The 26,153-nt window shown below is 45.7% G+C and overlaps 1 protein-coding gene across 1 annotated transcript in view; it reads left to right on the plus strand.

Moving 5' to 3' along the window:
* Positions 1-26,153, plus strand: part of CLNS1A (chloride nucleotide-sensitive channel 1A) — a 174,249-nt gene that overhangs the window by 58,733 nt on the left and 89,363 nt on the right. The window contains exons 3-5 of the mRNA XM_078658506.1: positions 2,935-3,045; positions 6,992-7,102; positions 25,776-25,949. Coding sequence (XP_078514632.1) covers positions 2,935-3,045; positions 6,992-7,102; positions 25,776-25,949 — 396 coding nt within the window. The remainder of the gene's footprint in view (positions 1-2,934; positions 3,046-6,991; positions 7,103-25,775; positions 25,950-26,153) is intronic.

Here is a 26,153-nt window from a genome sequence, read left to right on the forward strand (position 1 = left end):
TTTTACAGATTTGCCACTAACATATGAAGTAGAATTACCACAGACCTTTCTCTACAAGAAGATTGAGATCTGCTGATGGTGAGTTGGTAATCTCCTTTGCCTGCTTTTTGGAGGTGTATGGGACAGCTGGTTCTTGATTCATGCACACTCGTAATGGAGCTACTTGCCTTAGCATGTAAGGGAATCAGTACTGCTACCTTTTAGGAAGTGATTACAGACATAGCTGTTTTCACTTTGGTATGTGTGAATCTTGCAGTTTTATAACTATTAATCATGCCTTACCATATCTGGTCATAATTTAATTTCATGAACTATTTTTCTGATGTTTTTGTTTTAATTTTAATGTTTATAGTCCTCTCTTGCTATTTTATATTCTGTACATGTAAATACGTATTAGGATTTATGTTATGGTCTGTGTTTTTTACATTGTTGGCTTTTCCTAAATCCCGGAATTATTAGTAAGAACATCTTATCAGCTGCCTCATTTAAGATTCAACTACCAAATTAGTACTGATTAGCAGGGTTGTTTATGGGTCTGACCCCAAGTTATTAAATTGGTTTTTAAAAATGTCCATTGTCTAAACTGGCCATTTGCCTCACTCTAAGGCTAATCTACCAACAATCGTAAACGAGCGAAAAAGCAGTCTGACTTCAAAATAATTAATTAATTATAGTTCTTTCTTTCAGTACTGGTTTGAGATGTGTCCTAGACACTTGAGACCACTTGTAAGCAAGCAAGTTAAAAAATGGTGATTATGTTAAGGTTTGCTCTTCTTCCTTATCTAGCCCTTCGTTTTAGTTTTCTTGGCTCTAATAGTTGACTGAGAATATAGGAATTCATCACCATTGCAAAGTTCTACGTTTTTGTGAGGAAGGAGCATGTAGGTGTTAGAATACGCTTTGTTTTGAAGTCCCGCAGGACATCTGATAAAGTTGAAATTACCAATAGCCACATGCCGAAAACACTCTGAATATTCAACAATAAAAGTATATTTCAAAGTAATTGGTACAGTTCAAAATAAGCCGTCTAATGCCAGTCACGATGTTTACGATACTCTAGCAAAAACATTTCAATCAAAAGTACTTAGCGTTTATTCAACTTTTTTCCCAAACTATCAAACTATCATAGTCCTCTACCAGAAACTGATACACAATGTTGTTTTTCTACCTTTACCCCCTTATCCTGAGAGCAAGTCAAAAACATTTTATCCAGCTCCCCAGATGACCAATGTCCTCCTAAAGTGTGATATCTTATAACCGAGGTTATTTCTGCACACATTACACTAACCTTTAATGAAAGTATTCACACAGGCAGTGTTCCAAAGGCATGGAAAAGAGCAGCATTCCTTCCACTTAAAAAAAAAAAAGGTCAACCTTCCAGCATCCAACCCCATGAGCTATCGGTCCATATCATACCTGTCCCTGCCAGCTAAAATATTGGATAAAGCACTCAATCAGCAACTATCTGCTTCCGTAAATGAAAACCATCTGCTAAACCAGTCCCAATTTGGCTTTCGGAGAAAGCATAGCATGGCATCCGCTCTCATAATAGCTGCAGAAAGCATCAGATCCATCATCGATAATGGAGACCATGCAGCTTTGATACTCTTAGATATGCCAGCAGTGTTTGACACAGTCAATCATATCATTTGAACCAGCTGCCTGCATGAGCTAGGAAGCAGAATTAAAGCTCTCTCCTTACTTGGGGAACAAATCATCACGCTAGAGGAATTTGTCTCTACAACTTTGAATCTTCAGTGTAGTGTCCCTCCAGGAGTCTCTCTATGCCCTACCCTATTTAATTTGTACATCATTCCTTTGGTTATACTTGTCAGAACCTTTGGGTTCTCAGCTGTTTCCTATGTAGGCGACACACACATTGTGGTGTCTAATACAGGTAATCCAGTTTATACAGCCACCGGACTCTGTATAGAAAAAAAAATTTACTTGGATGGCAGAAAACTGCCTGAGATTAAACTTGGGCAAGACTGAAACTCTACTCTTCGGAACAACACAAATTTCTGGTCCCCAGAATGCTGGACACTAGATATGGGCCCTGCCTCATCCCCAGTGGAAAAGGTTTAGAAACATGGGGGCTAATTTTTGACAAACTCTTTTGAGAACCAAATCAATCAAACCGCCTCATCAGTCCTTTTTTTATTAGAAAGATCCTAAGAATTTTTACATTCCCTCTAATCTTCAAATACAGATCACGTCAGCACTCATTTTATCCAAACTTGACTACTGTAATAGACTATATATCTGCCCACAACAAAAAGTGGTATCTAAACTTCAGACCCTACAAAATGCCGCACCCTGTCTCATTTTCAGTCTCCCCAAATTTCATTCAGCAACCATGGCACTGAACCAACTGCACTGCGGCTTCCTGTGAGGAAAAGGATTGCATTAAGGCCTTGTGCACTGCTTTTAAGGCACCTCACATCGGACCTGTTGCCCTTAGATTGTCCTTTCGCTGTTACATACCTTCTAGACCCTTTCATTTGGTTTGAAAAATATTGAGGTGGCAAAGTACAGACTCTTCCATTGAGGTGGTAGAGACTTTGTAATTCGTACTGCTACATTATGGAACTCCCTTCCTTTTGAACTAACACAACTCCCAGACTCTTTTACTTTTTAGAAAAGCATTGAAAACATGGCTCTGTTAATCCAGAGGCCATATTATATCTAGCCTGATCACTGGCCACCCTCGCACTCTGCAGCGCCAAGACTCCTTCGAGTATACGAACGCTATATAAAACTTTATAACATATATAGCTTGTGGTAACTATTGGTAACTTTAAATGCTGCTTTAGCTGAAATTAAACTACTGCTGTAATTAACACTGTTCTAGATTCAGAATTACTCACCTAGTCATTTATAACACTGCTAGATTTGGAGGAATGAAATATTTAAAATATTGTGTTTTACATGCAGATGATGAACCTAAAGAAAATGATATGGAAGATAATGAAGATGAGAGTGACAGTGATGATGATGCTGAACCAATAACTGAAATTAGATTTGTTCCTAGTGACAAATCCGCATGTAAGTATTCTTCATTAACTTTCTCAGTGCCCTTAATACCTAAATAACTCTTTTCTTTTACAGTTAGATAGTTTTACCAATTCAAACCTGCACACACAAATGAAAATGGATGTTTTATTGTTGTGGTTTGTACTCTGAAGTTCTCTATTCATTATATATGAAACGAGGGAGAGATAGTGTGTGCAGATTGTTCAGGAATCTATGCTACCCAAATCCAACAATGAAGCCATGGCTTGCAGTGATGTTTTTCATTGTGTCTGAACCACGTATCACTGGATGATGATAGATCGAAGGAATACAATTTGGGGTTGAAGGCCATGGATTCTTTAAATGTATCCACAAATTTTGAGTTTAGGGATAGGGGATATTCGTGCTATTCTGAATTCTGGATCACCCATAATGCTAGGTGATTTGGAGAGATTTGTTTCCCACCAAAAAGTATTTTGTTGTGGATATTGACTTGATGGCAGGAAGCAAACCATATAGAGGGTTGGCTACGTTATATATTTTTTTAAAGAGTCAAATATAGTGCAAACACATTCCTAAGATATCGGGTATCAGAGCACTTTACATGAGGACCAGTTTTGTTACAGATGGAGACATTCATTTTTGTTAGGAATGGGAAGATTATGTGATAGGCCCACAATCACGGGAGGTTGAGCGTCAATGCTGAGACTCGTACCCGGTTCCCTAGCTTCGAGGTCGACCGCTGTAGCCGAAAGGCTACATCCTCTCTCCTAGTAAAAGCTACCAACCCCAGAAATGTTTTAAACTAGGTACCGAGGGGGAGTCCAGGGTGTTGTGGTTCCCAGTTTCCTCCTATGCTGTATAAAGTCTCCCCTCGTGAAAGGGAATAATTTGTGGGTTTTTTGTTGTTGTTTTTTTGGGTTAATTTCCTGGAGAATTAAGAAAGACACACATATATATATATATATATATATATATATATATATATATATATATATATATATATATATATATATATATATATATATATATATATATATATATATTACATTATGGGGGAAGAACAATGTACAATACCTGGAGCAAGAAAAGTATACACAGCACAACATTAACGTTATATGAGGTAGTTCTGTCCTCTCCAGAGATGCCCAGATTACTTCACATTCTCCATCCTTGTTGCTTGAGGGGAGCGGGACCTCCACATAAGAGGGGCTGAGGGGGCACTGTATTTTTTTATATTATATCCTGGTCTAGGGTTAACTAACTTTAGTATCTTGGAGTTTAAAGTCAAAATTTCAAACACTAGCCCAAAGTTTCCTAGCACGTGCAGCAAAGCTGGAATAGAGACTCCATGATCAGAGTCTTGCAGATGTGCCTCATCAGATGTTATTCCTCAGAATGTGCCCATCCCTGCCAGCTGATTGAAAGCAGTATGGTACTTAAGGAGAAGGGCCTTTTTTTGTAGCTGAGAAGAGGATTACATCACTGCTGGTTGAGTGGGTGCCTGCAACTCCAATAAAGGGGCTTCGGCAAATGTTCAAGCTCTCCCACCTGAACTGAATACGTTCCTGGTGACTCGAGTGGTATGGAGTGCAGAGCTGCCAGGACAGCAAGGCTACGAGGCTATGGGGGCATCCGCAAACTAAGAGGAAGAGAAGGGCCTGAACCCCACAAGATAGGGGCACATTCTAGGCTGCTTCGACAGTGGGACCCCAGGTAGAGGCCAGCAGGAAAATGCCATCCCGGCCCAGTAGTCGCTGGATACTTCAGGAAAAAGGTCTATTGCAGTAGCTGCCAAGCCAACTGACCCTTGGGACCCACCTTTGTCCGGGGTACAAGAGACCGGTCTGACAGTTCTTCAGGGCTTCCCTAAGGTCACAGATCTTCCACTGGTCCAGTAAGTGTTCTGAGAATGTTACCATGGGGGTGCAACATGTATGCCTGCTACCAGCTAGTTAGGTAACAGTTCCAGGGGTAGCCCTAACACTTTTTCAGCAATTCCTGTTTGCTCTACTGCAAACAATACCACCATGTCCTCACTCTCAAATCCAAGGTGGGAAACCCTACTCCCCTTGTGTAAAGTCATTGAGCCCACCAAGAGGTGTGGCCAGGGTAATGAACTGTAACTTCCTCTGTGGCCACTCAAAACTGGTTCTTGGGGTGGCTTCCCTCCCACCTGCCTTTGGTACCAGCCTGAGAATGGGGACAAATGTTTACTTCTGGCAGGGCAGGCCCCGTCAAAAGTAACTTAAGTTCCTTGGCCCATCCCAACTGGTCTGTGTGTAAGGGTAAGAAAATGCCTCCCCTCTCCCAGGCCATTGTCTCTGCTCTGGGGGCAGTTTTCCCACTTTTTCACACCTAATTCAGGCCAAATACAGGCAATGCAGTTGCTGAAGAGCTAATAAGAATTAGTCACCAGTGACTTCAGTAATGGTAAAGGTAATGTTTGAAAAGTTACATTTCTAATATATTTAATAAAATCTGCCTTCACCATTCGTTTGAAGTTTTAATAATTATAAAAATAAGTCTTTGAATGGAGACTGTAGCTGGTCGCTTAAAGATTTTAGTGTATAATATATACTTTGACTTTTCCTTTACACCAATAACATCCAGACCAGCAACCATGTTTTCGGCCGCCTAGTCACTGGAGGAACACGCCATTTGTAATGTCACACATGTTCCACGCTGAATTATTGAGCACCCTACCTTGTGAGAAGTAAGATGTGCTCGTGGGTGGGGTGGCTTATTTAATATTTAAAATCCGGTTTCCGACCCGTCAAAAGGGTTATTTTGTCAACCAAACTTAAATATTTTGTTTTTATGGAATCCTGCACTTCTGTTAAGATATTTACTCAGTGTCTGCCTTGAATGAGCTAATAATGCCTGTGGGGGTTCTCTCTGGAAATTGAGTCACAGTTGACGGTGGTGAAGGCTTATTGTTCCCCCTTGTGTTTACCTCCCTACATTCACCTCTGGCCTCGCCCTTCGATGTCAGGTGTGTACAAGCACACTCTGTCGTGGATGCCTACTGAGTCTTCTGCAGTTGGTGGTGTGCAGAATCTTCCTTGCCTGCTATAGATTCACCAATCCCACTTGGGGCACACCAGCCTTAACTCTGCATCCAAAAGTACCATGTTTTCAAACCATATGCACATTTGACTCCTCCCAACCACGACCTTGAGATACAATCTTCTTTGATTATATAGATACTCTATATGTGTGTTGGGTAAGGAGAAGATGGTGGAGGAAGTAGAGAGGGAGTGACACCTTACAGTTTTAAACTGTTATGTCAGTGCTGTAGATGCTTATGAGCACTCTACACATACCAGTAGCATGAGTACAGTTGTCACCATCAAGCTTTTATTTCTGTAACGACTCCCAGTATTTAGTGCTTCTTTCATAAGTAGATGAGTAGCAGTTGCTGCACCTTCAAAATGGCAAAGATGGATAGGATGACGCTAATCAAGAGATCCTAGAGCCCTTAACCTTTACTCTGAGGCGGCCCGTAGCCTTCACATACTTTGGGGACGGGTTGGCTTTGCTCTATCTTCTTTCGCCACAGTCTCTGTGTCAATCCCTCTCCGTGCAACATCAAATAATTACAGTTTCTTTAAGGGGTAGGACATCTGTGCTCTCATGTTTACAGGCATGAGACCAAAAGAGCCAGAGTGAATCTAATTGCCTCACACATGATTATGGGTGATTGCTTGCCCTTGGATACAATTAAATGAGGCACCATTGCAGGGTCTCCCCAATGTAGCATTTCCAACCCTACTAGATCTAATGAACTGTCTATTCTAGATTATTCCTGAAACTAACTCTTGCCAAAAAACTCAAATTGATGGGTGGGTGTGTCGCTTTCACTATTGAAAAAATAATAATACACAAGTACATCTCTGCGCTAATATTGTTTTGTACTTAGTTGTTTGCTTGAATCACTGCTGACTGGGTCTTGTGTACCTTTTCTTTATTTTGTCAGTGGAAGCTATGTTTTCCGCCATGTGTGAATGTCAGGCTCTACATCCAGACCCGGACGATGAAGATTCTGATGATGACTTTGAAGGAGAAGAGTATGATGTAGAGGCACACGGTTTGTGAAGAAATAGTTTTCTTTGTACTAGTACCCATTTATTGCGCTGTTGCACTGACAAACTGGCATGACTAATGTGCTTGCATAGTTAGTCTTACAGTAGCAGTTCTGTTTGTGGGAAGGGAAAAGCAGGGAGACTTTCTAATGTACTAACTGCTCATCCATCTGATGTTCTTCTGAACCAGGAGAAAATGCTTCCTCCTTGTGGCCAATCAAAAGCTGACTTACAAAGCTTTAACTTAAAGACTCTCCTACCAGGCAGCTTTTAGCTACAATACAACCAAGTGCTCTTCGCTGACTATGCCAAAAACATAATGGTCTTTGGCCCACCCCATTTCTTACAATTGGTTGCCGTTTTTGTCACTCTTATTTACTTGCCTTTTGTAGGGAAGTGGCAATTTTTTTACATTGTTACCCCACTTTTTGCCTGCTATTTGATTAGATTTCGACTGGAAGTGCACTTGGTCCCTGCTAACCAGGTCCCCAGTGTCATATCTCTTTCCCAAAGCTGTACAGTTGTTTTCCCCAATTGCCAATACCTTTATCAGTCTCTATAAGTCTCTAATAAATGGTACCCCAGGTACCTAGGGGCTGGTGTACTAAAGAGGGTCCCTAAGGGGGCTACAGCGCAAATAGTGCCACCCTTAGAGACCCCTCACCAAACACATGCAAGACAGCCACTGCAGGATACGTGTTTTTGTGCAGACAAAAGTGAAAACGTGACATGACACATCCCTCATGCCATGTCCCTTAACATTGCATGTAGTATTTGTAAGTCACCCCTACAGCAGGCCTTATAACCCGAAGGCAGGATGCCTAATATTATGTAAGGATATATCTGCAGATATGCCCATGAGCTGGACTCTTCCCCCCCCCCCCCCCCCCTCCCCCCACCCCTCCACGACCTCAAGCACCCTCTAGAACCCTTTGGCACCTAGATAGGCAGGAGAATTATCTAGTCAGGTAGGCATACCCATCCCCAGGCTAGACCCCACCCCTAAGGTGGCGTAACCTGAAGTGGACATGACGTTCCAGAGTTGGTCATCTTAGTGATGGCGCATGTAAGAACTCTGGGACATGGTTATGCCTAATTCCTGCATGAAGGAATCATATAGAGTACGTAGTAACTTCAGGAGTAGGTAGCCCATTGGCTACTACCCTACACACCCCTAACACCCCTAAATTCAGTATTTAGGGGAGCCCCTGGCACCAGAAAATCAGATCCTGCTGACCTCAAAGAAGAAGACTATCATGGAGATGCGCAAAGAGCAAGAACAGAAGACTCCGCAACTGACTTGGCGCAAACCCTGCCAGCCTGCTTGCGGACTATGACAATTGCACTAAAATACGTCCTGTCCTGCAGCTGCTGTCTCTCCAAAGCCTGGGAGACCTGCTAGCATATCAACCAAGAACTCCAGTGAAGCAGTACAGCTGCTCCCCTGCCTTCTGAGGGCACCCAAAGAGACCGAGAACTCCAAGACCACGAAACCCGAGGCCAAAGCACACCATTGCACTTGGCGCTCCAAGCCCCAGTTGAAGTGGGTCAACAGTACCAGCATGGCCACAGCACTCCAGAGACAGAGCCCACTGTTGTTTCGCCCCTAGTGAAGTCCCTGATGTCGCCTGAAGCCTCTGTTAGAAGGCCCCATCTACTGCGTCTGCTCCCAGTAAGGAAAATCTGACGTCTAAAGACACCTCTGCACCCGTCACCCCTGGCCCGTGCAGAAGAGGACCAAAGGTGTCCGCATCGTTAGGCCTGAGCCCCACTGTTGTTGCAGTCCAACTGGCCTCCCAGTCCAAGCCTGCAGCTTTTTTACACGAAGACCGATCCGCATAGATTAACAAAGAGCATATGACGCTGCTTTACAATCTTACACCCTGCTGCCCTAGTGTCGCTGTTCGTGTCTTGCTGGTGCTGCCTAGGACCTTTCCCTACACTCGCCTTAAGTCCAGGAGCTTGGTACTGTAAGTCGCTGTACTCAACTTGACTGTCGTACTTGTTCTTCTTCCCATAGGATAACATTGCAGCTTATGAAAAATGAACTAAGGGTCTACTTTTTAAACCTAAAATTATTTGTCTTGCTAAACGTACTTACCTGATCATATTGATTCTGGTGCCTAAATATATACATATAATGATGCGTGTTATTTTTATAAATTGGTGTGGATCTCCTTATTGAGCTGTGTGCATCATTTATTGACCATTGCGTGTCTTTGCAGATGTCTAACACCCATCTCAGATAAGACTGAGCCTGCTTGACAATACTACCCCCTAGGAGAGTGCGAGAAAGGGCCTCTTTTGACATGGTTAGGCCACACTTTTTGCCTAGTATTTGATGTGATTTTGATAGTAGTGCACAGGGTCCCTGCCAACTTGGTTCCCTGTACCAGTGCTTCCTCCCTAAAACCTACCCACAATTGGTACGTCTGCCCCCTCTAACTCCCCAGTAATTAGTACCCTGGGTAACTAGGACCTGGAAGCTGAAGAGGGTCCCCTGGGACCCCGATCACTAGAGCAGTGCCGTTGCAGCTTTCATGCCCTTGTGAGGGGAAAAATGAGTAAGTCAACCTGGCACCCTGGCTGGGTGCCATGACAGCCAGCACTGCCTGAAGGTATAGGTTAGTCACCCCTCTAGCAGATCTTACAGCTCTAAGGCAGGGTGCACTATACCACAGATGAGGGCATATCTGTATGAGCAGGTATGCCCCTACAATACTTAAGTCCATTCTTGAATATTGTAAGTGCCAAGTAAGCCATAAGGAATTCATGGGCTGTAAACTCGACAACTCCGCACCATGATGACTTCACTGAAACCAGAAGTGTTTGGTACCAAACAGCTCCTTGTAATAAATCCATACTGATGCCAGTTGGAGATTTATTAAAACATTTACGCAGAGCGCACCTCGGAGGCCTGTAAACCTATCGACCCTGGTGCTTTAGGCCTCCTCAAAACATTGCAGCAGCCAGATACAACATATCCAATCGCACAGTTTTTCAACAAAATTGTTGCAAAACGTCTCTTGTTCAAAAAATCCATGTTTTATTCGCACTTGTTCAAATTTTTCCTTAATAATTCAACGTTTTCTCAACTGTTCACAATAAGGCTGTCCGTCATCCCAATTTTTTCAAATGAGGTAGTAATACCAATCCAGGCCTTTTACTGCTTCACGTGGGTTGAATCCTGTCCCGCACCTAAAAATATATCCCAATGAATTTCAGGCCTTTTTGCGCCCTTCATCAGGAGTAACTATTAGATTAAAATAAAGCCTCTGCTAGTCTTACATATTTGGCAACTGTTCTATGTTTTCAGTTATATTTTTACAAAAATGCATACAGTGCTTACATCATATTCAAGTGAAATAATAACTGATAAAGACATCCGTTTGAATTGATTGTTCTAACCCCACATAATAACCACCACCTCAAAAAAGACAATACTACATCAATACTTTCATTATACTGCAACCTTGTCGAGTATTCCCTGAACAGGCAGCCTACCACACACAGACATGACCCCTGGGTGGAGAGTCCCTGCTCTCTGCCCAGGATGTACATTGTTTCTGGTCCCAGAGTTGTCACATCTCCTCCCCCAGGATGGACCAGTGCTCGAAGGGGAAACTTTAAAGCCTTGCCGCCTTCGTAATGCAACCTCCAGCCTCTGCTGCTAACAGCAAATAGCAGCCCCCGGTTTACACCCCAACTTTGGGTGGGAAAACCGGAGGGAAAACTTGGAAAGACTAGGAGGTTTTCTCACCTTTGCCAACTCCACCCCTCAGTTGGAGTAGGCGAAGTTACCTTTTCAGTCACCTCCATCTTGAATATAAGGGGACTTCTCCAATCAGGGCTAGGTCTATGCCCCCTCCCACAGGAACGTAGCATAATAGTGGGTGTAGTCACCCCAGATAAGGTGCCATTGGCCCTACCTACTGCTTCCATAAAACACCCCCTAAATATAGTATTTAGGTGGCTCCCCCAGACCTAGATCTGCGACGGCCTAAGAAGAAAGAAGACATCCCTGTGAAGAAGCCTGAAGATGACGACGGCTGCCTTGGACCCAGCTCTACCGGCCTGTCTCCAGCCTTGAAGAATTGGCGACCAAAAGGCGACCTGTCTTGCAGCCAGCAACACCTGAAAACCCAGAGATGACAGCTGCCTTTGAAAAAGACTCTTGATTTCCCATAGACAGCGGACCTGTCCAGAAGAAATCGACTCCAAGAGCTCCGGAACCAGCAGGAACTGCAGTTCTTGCCCACTCAGCACCTGACGCCAGTGTCGGAGTGGCTCACCTGTCCAGCAAAGTCTCCCCAGTGATTCAGACCTAGAGCCCAGCGTTGGTTTACCTCTTCTGAACCCCTCTACTATGCTTCTGCCTGAACCCATAGACTTCCATTGGGGCGGCGGGCTCTGGTAAGAAGACTTCAATGTTGAAAGGCAACCATGTACCCGAAGCCCCTGCTCCTTGGTGAGCTGAATCATCGGGGCCCCTACAACCCCTTTACATCTCTGCTGTCATTGGTCCAGTGCAACACCTGCAGTCTGTTTGTCAAGAACAGAATCCTCATTGAAAAGCATCAGGCGCCCAATGCTGGATTTGCACCCGTCCACCCCTGTGCTGTACGTGGTGTATACAATGGCAGCGTTGTGATTGAAATGGGCGCGGACCAGCCAGACATCTATTGGGAGGCCATTTTCTGCATGCAGCCTACATGGAGAAAAGGCAGAGAGCGCATAAGTGGCTTGGTCAGCCCCGGTGGGCCAACAAAATAGTCGGCGCCCTCCGCAGTGGGAAAGCCAATCCTCCCCTGTCCTAGAGAAAATTGCGGCCCCCTCCCCACCAAAAACCTCTGCTTTCTCGCAGTGTGAGAAGCAGAAACATAAAACGGTAGTTTTACCATTTTATGTTTCTGCATCTCGCACTGCAAGAAAGCAGTGGGACGACGCTCCTCTGCCCTAGTGGAGGAGCCTCCCCTGCATTATTGGTCAATCTCGTGCAATAAAAGTCTTGCTCTCCTTTGTGTTAGGCCTAAGGCTGCTCGCCCACTCTACCACTAATAGAGCACTTTGGGTTTCACATTTAGCCCAGTGCACTTTTAGGGAACCACTGGACTCCCACCTAGTGGCATACCATATACAGAGGCAGCTTCCTACAAAGAGCACCTTGGGATTGCTAAAACAAGCCCCTGCCCACTAGTTAGGGAATACCTGGACTCTTTCGCGATATACCTCTTATAAGTATATTATAAAAAGAGCCAGCTTCCTACACCTTTTAATTCAGTGACTTTTCTTGTCAATCTTGTTTGTCCTGCCTCTTCTGTTTATCCTTCCCCTGGAGCATTTCGTCATCATTTTTGTAATTGGATAACTTGTAACTTTCCAATGTTAACATTTGGGGAACTTCTTTTTTTTCTTTCCCAATTTTCTTCAGTACTCCATGAGAGTGCATGCATTTTCTAGCTCCCTCACTCGGGTGCTGCTTTCTTCCTCCAAACACACACTCTCTCATCCTCCATATTGTGCTACTACTTGTGTTCTTCCCTCCCTCCAGCCCACCGCGTTCCGTGTTGCTGTTTCCCGTTGCTCTTTCTCACCTTCCCACACCATGCTTTTTAAATTTTTATCACCCACTCACTTCCTGTTGCTTCTCTCCAACAGCTCCTCCATTGCTTCCTGAACCCATTTTTTTTGGTGGCCTCAAGCTGCAATTTGCGTGTGCATGCATAGGTTCTCACAAAAGTGCACCAGCAGAAAGGTATAACTGCCAAGCAGTGGCTGTGTCTGCATTTGATCATCCTATCAAACTCTAGTAGTTGGTATTGGGCATCACGTAACTGAAAGCAAACAAATCTAAGGCCATAGTGGGTATACTCCACTCTTCGATAAAACAGTTTCACACCCTCTCGCCGATCATCACATGACTGTTTAATGAGTTGCTGATTTTGCAAAAATTACAAACTCTGATGGAATCCTCAGATACATTAATATGAGCCCATACGTTGCTCTGCCTAAAGGCCAATCTCCTTATTTAATACAACCTCCAATACCAGGTCCAAACAATCTTGACCAAGTGTGTTTTATTCCCAGAAGGAATTGCAGTGATAACCTACAACACACTCTTCATATTGTGGATAATGCTTAAAGAATGGCCAATGTCTGATTGATGCAACAAAAAAGCATTTATCAAAGTACACTCCCCATTTCTTGCGAGAACTCTCAGGCCGTGTGGATTTGGTCCTAAATTTTAAAAATGCGTACTCTATATGTGTAAGAACAAGGGTAAATACAGTTCTCTCAAACCTATTCGAAGAGTCAAATGGCAGGGCTGCCTTCCCCTTTCTCCCTACTTTTCACACTCCACATCGAGCTGATGACGGAGAAGGTGAGATGGGACAATAATATCACTGGGATAATAATATGGGAAGATATAAACAAACTGTGGCGACCCATAGTTTGTGCAGTTTCACTTTACCACCCTCCCAGTCACTTCATCTCGGAGCTCACACGCGTCTTTACAATATTCCAATTCTCTCTTAACTTGCAAATGATCAATTTATCTGTCCAGGGCGACCAGAAGGCTACAACTGGAAAACAGTACCCAAATTCATGGACCACCAGATTGATATATTTAGATGATTAGGTTTCAAACACTCCGCTCCTCACTACACCCTTTCCATCTATATTAAACACAACTACAAGGGGAAGTTAATAACTATATCTCAGTGGAAAATAATCTGCGGATAGCCTGAAAGGTGCTGTGTCCAGAAGAGGAGGGCTAGGCAATCTCAATGTAGTACAATATTACTAGGCAGGGTTGATTGGAGCAGGACCAAATCTGAAAATCATTGGCGTTTTGCAAACTGAATTCTATCAGAGTCCATATTTGGAAGGTACCATGTCTACTGAAAAGGAATGAAAGGAGTAGAGCTTGGGGTCTGTATTCATCCCCAGTAACAACAGCCACCCTAACGGTGTAAAGATAAAGTGGCAGTAGAGAGAGGTTTCCACTTCTCATCAACCCCCCTCCTCCAAAAAATAAGCAACCCGGACTTCACCCATCCCATATAGGTGAGGAGCTCAGCAAGTGGCAGGAGCAATGATTCAAAAAGATATGTTACTTCTATATTGATAGACTTAAAGTTTAGTATGCTGTGCCAGAAACCAAATAGATGTGGTGCCTTATGGTCAGGGGTTGAATTAGACCCTTTGCAAGTTGGTCATTGACTGCCTTTGAAAAATGTCTCATTGTGGAAGAGAAAGACAAACCCTGCAGGCAGATATTTTCACAGTGGCGGCTTCTCCGCTATGGCAGAGGCGCGTTGCTCCACTGCTTTGAGCAGTGGAAAGGAAGTCTAAAATGATAATAACTGTTAGGTATTATCATTTTATGTTCCCTTCCTTTGCGGGCGGGTGGGCGGGTCTGCTCTGCTCACGAAGCAGGGCAGGGGAGAAGTTGTTTGCCCACTCCTAAGTGGGCAATCACTGTTTGGTCGGCCCCCTCGGGCCGCCCAAATCAGTCATGCTCACTTTCCCAGTTCTCCATGCAGGCTGCATTACAGCTTGCTTGGAGAACAAGCCCAGTCCCCCATTCCCTGGTTTTTTTATTTAAAAAAAATATATTTTTATTGAGAAGTTGCATGACAGACAACACATCCAATACTCATACAATACATTTGCAAGTTACATTTAGCACTGTACTTAGGACCGAGGCCGGAATAACATACATCTTAAACCGTGTTTTCCCCGTCCTTTCGTCTCCATATTTCCAGTTCCACCACAGGTGACACACATATCTTCCCCCCTCTATGAATTCCACCGGACCATTACCTATCCCACTTCTTCGGGCACCCCCTAGCTATAAACACTTCTTTCTCAGCTACCATACACCTGTCAAACTCTTTCGGCCAGATCGCCACTACCGGCGGTACCACTCCACCCCAGCCCCTCGTTATTTCCCTCTTAATTAGCGTGAAGCCCATTGTCGCAAACTGCTGCTCCGTCTCAGTAAGGTCTGTATCTTCCCTTATATTAAGCAAGCCCAAGCGGGGCGTCGGGATGAGCGTTTTCCTTAGTGCAGATTGTATATGAGCCGTGGCTCTGTCCAATAGTCTCCGCACCAGCGGACAGTCCCACACCATATGATAAAAGGTGGCCGACTGTCTGCAAACCTTCAGACACATCATGTGGTCGAGACCCAATTTTTGCTAGCGTTATCCCCGTCAGATACGAGCGATGTAGGATACGAAGCTGGATGAGTGTAATGGCAGCCTCTCTAGATGACATCAGCGCCTGTCTCCAATCCTCCTCATCAATCGGCCTAAGGTCCCCTTCCCAGCGCTCCTTCAGCTTCCCGAAGGAATCGGGCATGTTATTACTGAGTTTTCTGTAGGTCCGGGAGATCGCCTTGGATTGCAACTTCCCGTCCAGCAGGCAATCTTCAAGAGAGGACGATTCAGGTATGTCCTAACAGCTGGGGAATGCTGCCTGCAAAGCATGACGACTTGTAGATATCGAAAGACCTCACCCTGAGCCAATCGGTAGGTCTTTTGTAATTCCTCAAATCTGAGAATCTTACCCTTTTTAACCAGGTCTTGGACTGTTGAAATACCAATCACATCCCACCTGTCGAACCCCGGGTGATGGCAGAGCATGCCGAGTTTCTGCGAAGACCACATTGGTGTCGCTTTAGTAAGCACTCCTGCCCAGCCAATACGGCAATTAACTAACTTCCAGATCTATACCGTATATTGAGTGGGTCCTACATAATGCTGCTTCCTATTGTGGGAATAGAGAGCCCCAAGATATCCGGAGCGATCCGTCTGATATCTGTCCAGGGCACAAGCCAGGTCATCTGGCGGGGCGTATCGCCACCTATTTACCGTCACCAATTGCGAGGCTTAATAATACAGCCGTATATCAGGCAGCGCGATACCTCCATCATACCATCCTTTCATTAATTTCTGAAGCGCAATCCTTGGGGCCTTACCATCCCAGGGTAGTGTGCGTACCTCCCCCTTCTACTGCAACAAAATAGGTATCCAGGATTCTATGCGGGCAGTTCTGGAGAATGTACAAAGGGCTAACATCTTAAAGAAAAGCATAGCCCACCAGCGACAGTGGCAGTGACCTCCAGTGCTTAACATCAGTCCACAGCCTTGCCAGCGGGGGTGCCAAATTGCGGCTATAAAAGAGTCGGGTTTGGCGTGACGAAGACTTCTAAGAACTTAAAACCGCCCTCCAAGACCACCAGCGCACAATCTTTTGGGAGGCGGGGAGGGGTCTGTCCATGGAGCACATATAGTACGGACTTGTTCCAGTTAATTGCGTATCCTAAATACTTCCCGAAATTTGTAAAAATGTTAAGGACCATATGGATGGACCTGTACGGATATGCAAGATATAACAATAGATCGTCCGCATAAAGAGATATTCTGTCTTCGCACTCTTGTGACCATCGCATACCCCTTACCATTACGTCACTCCAAATCCAAGCTGCCAAGGGCTCCAGCATTAGGGCGAATAGCAACGGCGACAAAGGGCACCCTTGTCTGGTACCTCTCCTTAGGGTGAATGGCCGGGACGTATTGTTGTTTACTCTAACCTGCCCCATGATCTCAGTATACAGCAGCCTCACCCACCGTATAAATTTAGGGCCCAACCCTGCTCTCACCAGAACTTCAAAAAGATATGACCATTCGATCGAATTGAATGCCATGGAGGCATCAAGTGACAGTATGACTGCATCCTCCTCCAAATATTGCCGACGCGCCAGCGCATTATGGAGCGGGCGGATATTGAAGACCGTGTTTCTCCCAGGCATGAAGCCGGATTGATCCCGGTGTACAAGGGAAGATATCACTGTTCCCAGCCGCGTGGCGAGTACCTTCGCCAGAACCTTTGCCTCGACATTGATCAAGGAGATGGGCCTATATGAACGACAATCATCCACCGGCTTTGTGAGTGACCACGATCCTGGCTAGCCGCTGGTCAGGTGGTCGAACCCCCTTCTCCCAGCTTTCCTGATACATTGCCCGCAGGTGCGGGACCACTTGGGAGGCCACAGCCTGAGAAACTCCACCTGGGTACCGTTGGGCCTCATCGCCTTCCCAGACTTAATTTGGCCGATGGGCTTTTGGATTTCCTCATTGACGAGAGCCGCGTCCAATAGCTCCCTATCTACATCTGAGAGAGTCGGTATGTCACTTTCTGCCAGTAATTGACGCGAATCCTCTGCTGTATACGTCGTTGAGGGTGAATACACTGACTCAAAGTAGTCTGCAAACGCCTCCGCTATTTTGCCTGGGCGGTAAAGAACCTCCCCACTCTGCATCGTTAATATGGGCCCCCACCGCGCACCCTGCTCCTTCGCCAGCTACGCAAGCGTCTTTCCTGCCCTATCTCCATGCTCATATAGCCTATGTTGGGTAGCTGCCTGTTTAGCCAACATGTGTTCCCATGCCTTAAGCTTGTATTCCTCCTTTTTTAGCGTCAAGCAATGTAATGCCTCCTCTGAAGGACATAGCGCGTGTGCCGCCTCAAGCTCCCGAAGGGCTTCCTCTAGTTGCACCAGAAGCTCAAGCTGTTTTGCAATATATTTCACTTTCAATGACAGGGCATACCCTTTAAGAACCACTTTATACACCTCCCATATCGTCTGCGCCGATGCCACCGACCCTACGTTCTCCTCCAGGAAGTACCCAGTCTGCACCCCGAGCTCTTCCCTGATATCCGGAATTTTAAGCAGTTGTTAGTTAATGACATTGGTGCCACCCTCCTGCTTTTCCCGGTGAGTGAAGCCCACTCCCACTGGGGAGTGATCTGATAGACCTCGGGGATACGTCCAGGGCCGCCTAAAATTACCCACTGGGGGAGTGTATGTTAAATAGTAGTCTATCCGGGAGACACTGCCATGCACACTAGAAAAATACGTAAAGTCAGACCCTACGCTCTGCAGCTCCCGCCCCACATCCGAGAGACCCAGTGCCGCTGTAAATTCCGCCATAAGCTCATTTGGCCTCTCCCCCTGCCTCTGCGGGTAACTATCGATCGTGTCGTCCATCGTCATGTTATAGTCCCCTCCCATTTGCAAAGTACCGTCAGGAAGATTAGTCCGTATTAGGCCTAGTTCTACCAAGGCATCTCTATCCAGCGCTGGAGGCAGATAAACAGAAACTATGTTCAAAGCCCTCTCCTCCCACTGGGCCTCAGCCACTGCAAATGCCCTGTGAGTCCGCCCACGTATTTTGAACAATCAGTGCTGTGTTCTTCCGAACCAGGATACCTGTGTCTCTAGACCCGGTGGTATAGTCTGCATGCACCAGGAGCTTGTAACCCCATCTATTTAGGGCCTTACTCCTATTACCAACCAAGTGAGTCTGCTGTAGAAGAACAAGGTCCGGGACTGTCTCTTCAGGTATTGCTGGACGATGCCTCTTTTATTTTATCGCCTAAGCCATTAACTTTCCAGGAAAGTACAGAGAGCAATGAATCCCGCTCAGCCCCCATCCCCCAGCACGGCTAACTTCATAATCCAACAGGTCGATAACACAGCGAACATTTCTGTACGCAACTTGCAAAGAAAGGCATCAGCATCACAATTTAGTCTGTCACATAAAATAGGAACTTTGAAGATAAAACAGTGCAATACAGTACAATCACGGTGAAACAGTTCCCCAAAATGCATGGTAAGAAAGCGATCTAGTCCACAGCATAAGAGTGCACCACTTCTTTGATAACGGCGACAAACCACAAAACACCCCCCACCACCCCATGCTCCCACATCCACCCCCCTCCCTGCCTGTGGATTTAGAACTACCCACCCCCAAACACGGCAGAGTGTCTCTCACCCCCCCCCCCCCCCTGAAATGCTAGACATGCAGAGGGAACCGGTCCCCCCTCCTGCAGATACACTTTCATCACAATTCACAGCCATCCTTTACTTACGAAAACAAAGCAACATCATATCACATCAATAGGGTCAGCAAACAATCTTGCATCAGTGAGCTAACCCCCGCCGCCCCCCCCGCCGCCCCAAGGCCCCCTACAAGCGAATACTGCCAGATCAAAACTTCCGCAGACCAATGCCGAAGTTATCAGTTCTGCTCCTCCAATCTACTGGTCTCCCCCGTAGGGTCAGTACTTGCTGCTTCCAGCCAGAGTCCCCTTTGTGGGTCAGTTCTGTCAGGGCGGCCTCTCCTGCGATTTTTTTTTTTCTTTTTTTTTTTTTTTTCCTCCCCCCCCCCACCGTACTCCAGCCCTCCATCCAGTCCCAGACCGCCTCTGGTGAGCCAAGGACCACGATTTTCAATCCGATTCCACTCGCAGTCGTGCCGGGAAAAACATTGTGTATTTCACCTCTCGATCTCTCAGCTCCTTCTTCACCACTTGAAAGCTTCTTCTCTGCGCCTGAATCTTGGCCGTGAAATCCGGAAAGAACGCCACCTCATAGTTATCTTATCTTCAAGGGCGGGCTGGACCGTGAAGTCTACAGTAATATGTCCCTGTCCCGGTAGTTGAACACCCTGGCAATCACGGGCCTCGGGGGCGCGCCCAGCTTCAGTCTACCACCCGGCACCCTGTGAGCTCTTTCTATAGAAAAGTAGCTGGACAACGTCTTGGGCTTTAGGTGTTTCGTAATGAACTCCTCCACATACAAGTCCGCAGCTGGCCCCTCCGTCCGTTCCGGAACCCCTAAAATTTGGATGTTGTTGCGGTGGGCCGATCTTCATAATCGTCCGGCTGTTGCGACATTCTTGCCTCCTTTTTCTGCATGTCAAGCATCTGACTCTGGAGTTCCGATGTGTCCGCCTGTAGGGCGTTTGTTACTATTTTCAGTTCCTTAACCTTCTCGTCCATTTTTAAAAAATCTGTTCTCAGTAGCGAGACCTCAACAGTGACTGAATCCACTGAGGTACGTACCCCACCTATCGCCGCAATAACATCATGTAGAGTCGGCTCCGGTCCCGGTGCATGTGCCACCGCTGATCCCTCCTTCTCTGACCGCGGTGAGTCTCCTTTTTCTCCCACTTTGGTCCATGCGAATTTCGCTAGATGTTTCTGGGCATTAGCCTTAGGGCCTTTCCCCCCTGCCGCCATGACTGCAGAATCCAAGACCTGCAGACAAATGTAAAAGGCACCCAGCCGACACAACTGCAGCCAGCCGATTGACAGTCCAGACAGACCTGCAGTACTGAGAAGCGCTGTGTTCCGGGGTCCGACCCACCGAGAAGGCCTCCTCCAGCAATGGCTGACTGCAGGAGTCAGAGACCAACCGCCTTCGTACCCAGGAACATATCCACACGCCTACTTGTCACAGGTCTCATCTCAGACAGCACTCAGTGCAGCATGCACCACTATCAGTGGTCCGTCCAGCAGGGCTCAGCAGGAAGGGCCGACACTCACTGTGGTATTCTAGGCTTCCAGAGAAGGGTCAACCAGGGCCATATCACAATCCAGGGGTCCGCACTCCCGGAGACCCCCACAGTCCCTAACAAGACGGGAGTGTGGGCGCTGCTCTGCCTCACTGTCTTACCAGGTGTTCAGCCATAGCGGCCCACACACCTCCCAAATTCCAGATGGAACACAACCAGGCTCTCCTCCTACCTTCTGATGCAGCCACCGTCACAACGCTTCCCACACTCCTCCTTCCCCCATGGCTCTGCACACAGTCTAGTGGAGAGGCCGTTATCCCCTCCAAGTGACTGCTGGCGCTCTCCTAGCCCCCAAACATCAACTCAGCACGGGCCTCTGCTGGGAGCCCAATCGTCACCGCCTCCGGGCAGCCGCTGAGGAAAATCCTTAAAATCCAGGCACGACGCGAGCCGCGCAGCCGAAAATTCAGCTCTCCAAGCGCCCCCGAGTCCCACTCTCCCAGTTGTCCCGTCGTCCTTCACCAAGAGCAATCAGTCCAAGGCATCCGTCTGTGTCCCCCGTCTGCAGCACTCGCACTCCCCTCGATGCTCCTCAGACCCCCGCAGGGCCACCACAGCGCTCAACAGCCGCCGCCCAGCTCCCCTCATTGCATAGGCCGCAAATCCGGGGTCTCGATTTTCAGGGTAGCCCCGAACGCCTCTCTCTCGCCCTCACCGATGTGCAGAGTGCGCCACAGATCCATCCGCTTGGGTTCCTCGCAGCCGCCGTCCAGCACCCTACCTCGCCGCAGGGGTCAGATCTTTCACAGAGGGATCGCAGTCACACCCCCAGGCCGAGGTCGTCTACCGGTCGCAGCTAGAGTCCGCCATTTTACACCCAGGGCACCTCCGAGCTTGGGCGGTCACGGCAGGCGGGTGCCTCATCAGGGGGTCCAGAGGGCCGCACGGGGGGCTTAGGTGTCAAGACCCCATCCTCTCAGCTCAGTACTCTGTCTCGGATGGCCAAAGGTCATGCGAAAAGGCCGTGGCAGGGAAGGAGCTCGTCTGGGCTGCGGCCATCTCGCACAGCTGCAAGCCACGCCCCCCCTCCCATTCCCTGGTTGAACATCCAACTAGGACATGACCTTCAATACCAATTACAACGCTGCACTGCAGCGTTTTGATTGGTCTAGGGAACCTTGCTGTTCAGCCTGGCCTGCATGACTCGCAGGTGTTAGTGCGCAGGGGGGAGCGTGAGGTAGCACGTTGAAAACCACAACATTTTTGAAAAACATAATTACACACTTACCTTACAGCCGTTCCCGCCGCCTCCTCTCCGTTCCTTGCTCCTGCGCTCTCCTTGTGGCGTGGGACAGGAAGCCAGGAACACCAATGCTCCCCTTACCAATCACAAGGCTGCAGGGCATCATTGTGATTGTTTTTGAGCGTCCTGGTTGGACGCTCAACCAGGGAATAGGAACTTGGGCTTGTTCTCCATGCAGCCTGCATGGAGAACTGGAAAAGTGCGCATGACTGGTTTGGGCGGCCCAAAAGGGCCTACCAAACAGTCATTGCGCACTTTGGAGTGGGCAAACCACTCTTCCCCAGCGCTGCTCAGTGAGCAGAGCAGCCTCACCCACCCGCCCGCAAAGGAAGGAAACATAAAATGATAATACTCTAAAAGTTAATATTTTATATTTCCGTTCCTTTTCACTGCTCAAAGCAGTGGTGCGAGGCTCCTCCGTCATAATGGAGGAGCCACCACTGCTGCTGTTTCTTGCTTTTTGTCATGCCACGAGGAGAGAGCAGGAGCAAGGAGCATAGACGTGGCGGGTGGAACGGTGGTAAGGGTGTGATTTCCCCCCCCCCCCCCCCCCAATTGTTTTTCAATGCGCCACCTTGTGCTCCCCCTCTCCCCCCTGAGAGTCATGCCGGCTGCGATTGTATTTTTAAGCTATTAAAGGTCCCTCAACCAGAAAAATCCTCCAGCCAAAATAAATGGGATGTACAGATCACTTACAAATATAGAATGGGTGTAGGTATATTACCGTTCCTGGGCAACGGCTCAAAGCGTGATGGTGAGGATAACCACCCTAAAAAAAAAGCTCTTTTGAGCTGTAGCTAGATTGCACATCTAGGAACTGAGAAACCAGATACTTGCTGGAGAAGCTGCAGGAACGCAGGAACCTTGCTCTGCTTGTTTTGACGAGATATTGAAAGGAAGTACTGAAGGACATAGATAACTTCTTTAATACCCAGATTCCAATCTATACCATCCTAAGCCTCACTAATAAATAGAAGTGTCCTCTTCACTTCCTGTGGCAGAGGCAGATGGCTGTTGCTTTTTGTACAGCATACCAAGTAATTACTTCAAATTGTGGCACAAACAAAATAAATATGGGGAATACTGGGGATGATAAAGTTACTTATCTTGCAGGAACATACAGGCACCAAATGTGAAGAAATATGGGGGCCTCTTCTCAAGTTCTTCACAAATAAAGTTCGGGAACCTGCATGCCCCTAAGTACCTAAAAGTTCTGCAAATTGTCCCGGGGACTACCGTAGCAGAGAGCCATTAGGATACAGGGCAACTACTGAGAGAGGTTGTGCCAAGACCCTACATATACCTAAAAATCCATGACTTACTGGAGGGAATTGAAAGTGGATCCTTAGAGGGCGAGAGATGAATCAACCTTGTAAGGAGAGGGAGGAAAGAGAGTACATCGGTTCATTATTTCCTTTCCCACATTCCGTTCCTGCCAGCCAGTGGGATGTATGTTTACATTCTCAGAAACTGAATAAAAAGAATTGATTCATAAAACTGATTGCTAGCTGCTACTGGGGTGTCACCTATGAAAACATTAAATGATGTAAGCATTCCCCTGCCTATGATTTAATGTATTTTGCTCCTATAAAAAGGTTTTCTGGTACAAGTTCTCATTTAAAAATAAACATCTGAGCCAAGGAATTTAATTGTTACAAGTGCAAAGACAAAGTACTATTGACTTAATAAATATGTACATCTAACCTATTACTACATACTTTAATTAGGGTCTGCAGACCTAACCTGCTTGTCAGACCAAATATGGACAAACTCATTTCCTGACCCTATTTTTTTCTTTTTGTGCATTTTTTTTCCAACAGTGGGTACGTTTATAACAAGCCAAACAAAGATTGTGTGTTTAAGGAGCCTCTGTTAGATTACCAAAATTTGATGCTGAGCCGTCCAGTATTTTGGTGCTGTCGTTGTTTACAACTTTTTTATCTGAGTGTTTGAATAGGAAATACATACAATAATCAAAACCACCCACCTACCTCCAATCATATAACCTCCACCCACTACACTCTGTACTGTAGTTTCTAAGGCCAAACATATGCGGGCAAATATTTAACTTTGGAAAGATTGATTAAGATTTGTTAAGCAAGGCCATAGTTAATAAGGGTTCCATCTGAACTAGAATTCAGATATTCATTGCCTTATATAAGTTACTGCCTTGCACCAGGCCTTCCATGTGGTCCAACTCCTACCAGTTCTGCCCCACTGAGAATGGATGCGAATGTTGCAACACCAGCATGGGTTTGATCTGTTTGGGCTTCAGAACAAGAATACTCTTGACTGTTTCTCAAAGCCTGCGATATTCATGGAGGAAAACTCCCATGTTTACAATGAGGGAACGTTCATGGCGATAGCTACTTCATTAGCTGCATCACACATGCCTATGGAATGATGTAGGCACGGTAGACAGATGGCATACCTCGCCAAAGTCCAAGGCAAGTTCCAGTTCAGTGTTGAGAGAGTCTGCCATTTTTTCCAACTAACTCTGGGCGAATGATTTAAAATTCCAACCAGTCAAGTGATTATGATGGAAGTTATTTCATAGATCGGGTAACTGTAAACCTCATGTAAACTGTGGTAGTGACATAAAATGTCCCCCAGTCCTGTGTCCATCCTTGTTTTTACCCTGCACCTCTCCTCCTCAAACAGTTAAATCATTCTGTTAGTTACTAAAGCACGTAGTCACTTCTGTCGTATCTGCCAGTTCAGATGGCAAACCTATGTTAAAACTAGGCTGGCTGGTTTTAGGTTTAAACCTATAATAACTGATAAAACCCCACCAAAAGGGAAATCGCTCGCACCAGTGTAAACATAAAAACACTGAAAAAACACCTGCACAACCACAAACTAAATGCCATTCAAAGAAAGGAAAATAAGAGTGAAAGAGTCAACGTTTTTCTTCTTGAAGGGGCCAATACAATGTAACTTTGTTATACAAGCTAGCAGCAAGAAAGACTGGGCTAACATTATTCTGCTTGAGGTTTGTTGTTTAGGGATGCCACTAAAATATTGTTTCTTCTTCTTTTTGCTTTTTACAGTTTTGTGTTCTTTGGTCTAAAGATGCAGGGTTTAGAAGCATATTTTAGGTCTTGTTTAATTATTTTATAAACTGTAGAGAATCCGGAAATATCAAAATCATATTTGATATTTTGGCTGTGTTTGATTCTTTCACTGATAGGTAAAATGGCTGGTTTCATGTTCCATGTTAGAGTGCCTGCCACTTCGTAAGCAAAGTAATGTTGGAGAGCAATTCAGGAACTTTTATTTTACAATATATGAGAAATGGCTTGCAATGATGCATAGAAATGTTCCATTACCAACCATTGCATTTGAAGTCAATGAAACCTCACTGCTACTCTGTAAAAGTTCTAGATCCCTTCCATAAAGGGTAATTTTCTCTGTAGTTTCAAAAGTGCTGCTTCATTTTTGACAGCTTCAATAACTTTGAGGGCATAAACGCCCAGTTCAACGCAAGTGTTGCAGAACCTGCCTAGAGAATCACAATCTTCAAATGCACCAGTATTGGTATGGAAAGCTGTTAGTGACCAAAGTTATCAAATTGTGTACTGGCTGTTTTGGCATTGCCCATCTCAAGTGCCAATGTTGAGAGGGCCTTTTCACAGAAAAAAGTTTGCATGGGAAGGATTGGGCGAGTGCACATGACCAAAGACTCACTGAAGAAGTATTGTATGGTGTACTACAATAAGTTTGATTTGCAAAAATGTATTTGGACCTCATCACTATCAGTGCAGAAAGCAAGCAATAATAAACGAAAAATGTCCAATAAACACTGTTTCTGTTGTTTTAAATGCCGCGAAAATGTGTAACTATTGATAACCACTGTTTTTTTGATGTAATGAAATCATTTCAAAACACTGAAAAAATCCCACCAGAATTTACCAAAAATAGAAACTGAAAACCGGAAAGCCTAGTTATAACCTATAAGAGATGCAATTTCTAGTTGTTAATGGCGAGTAAAACATTTTTTTCCAGAGATTGGGCAAGGTGATGTTCCAACATTTTATACATATGAGGAAGGACTTTCACGTTTAACTGCTGAAGGCCAGTCTACCTTGGAGAGGTTAGAGGGAATGCTGGCTAATTCTGTAAATAGTCAACACACCATGGCTGGAGTAAGGACGGAAGAGTCTACACAAGATTTTGAAGGTAAGGTCTCGTGATTAAGTGTTTTTTTATTTTTTTAAAGAGATATTGGTTAGTTTAGTGGCTCAGCAGGACATTTGTCTACAAATCACAAAATTAGAGCAGGTTGCGTTGTGAGGAGGCTGCAGTAGCAGTAGGGTTTAAACTCTTAGTTGGAAATTTGCTCTCTGTTTGCCTTGTATCCGGTTATACAGTCTGATACCTTGC

This window comes from Lissotriton helveticus, chromosome 8, assembly GCF_964261635.1.
Source record: "Lissotriton helveticus chromosome 8, aLisHel1.1, whole genome shotgun sequence".
NCBI classification, from domain to species: Eukaryota; Metazoa; Chordata; class Amphibia; order Caudata; family Salamandridae; genus Lissotriton; species Lissotriton helveticus.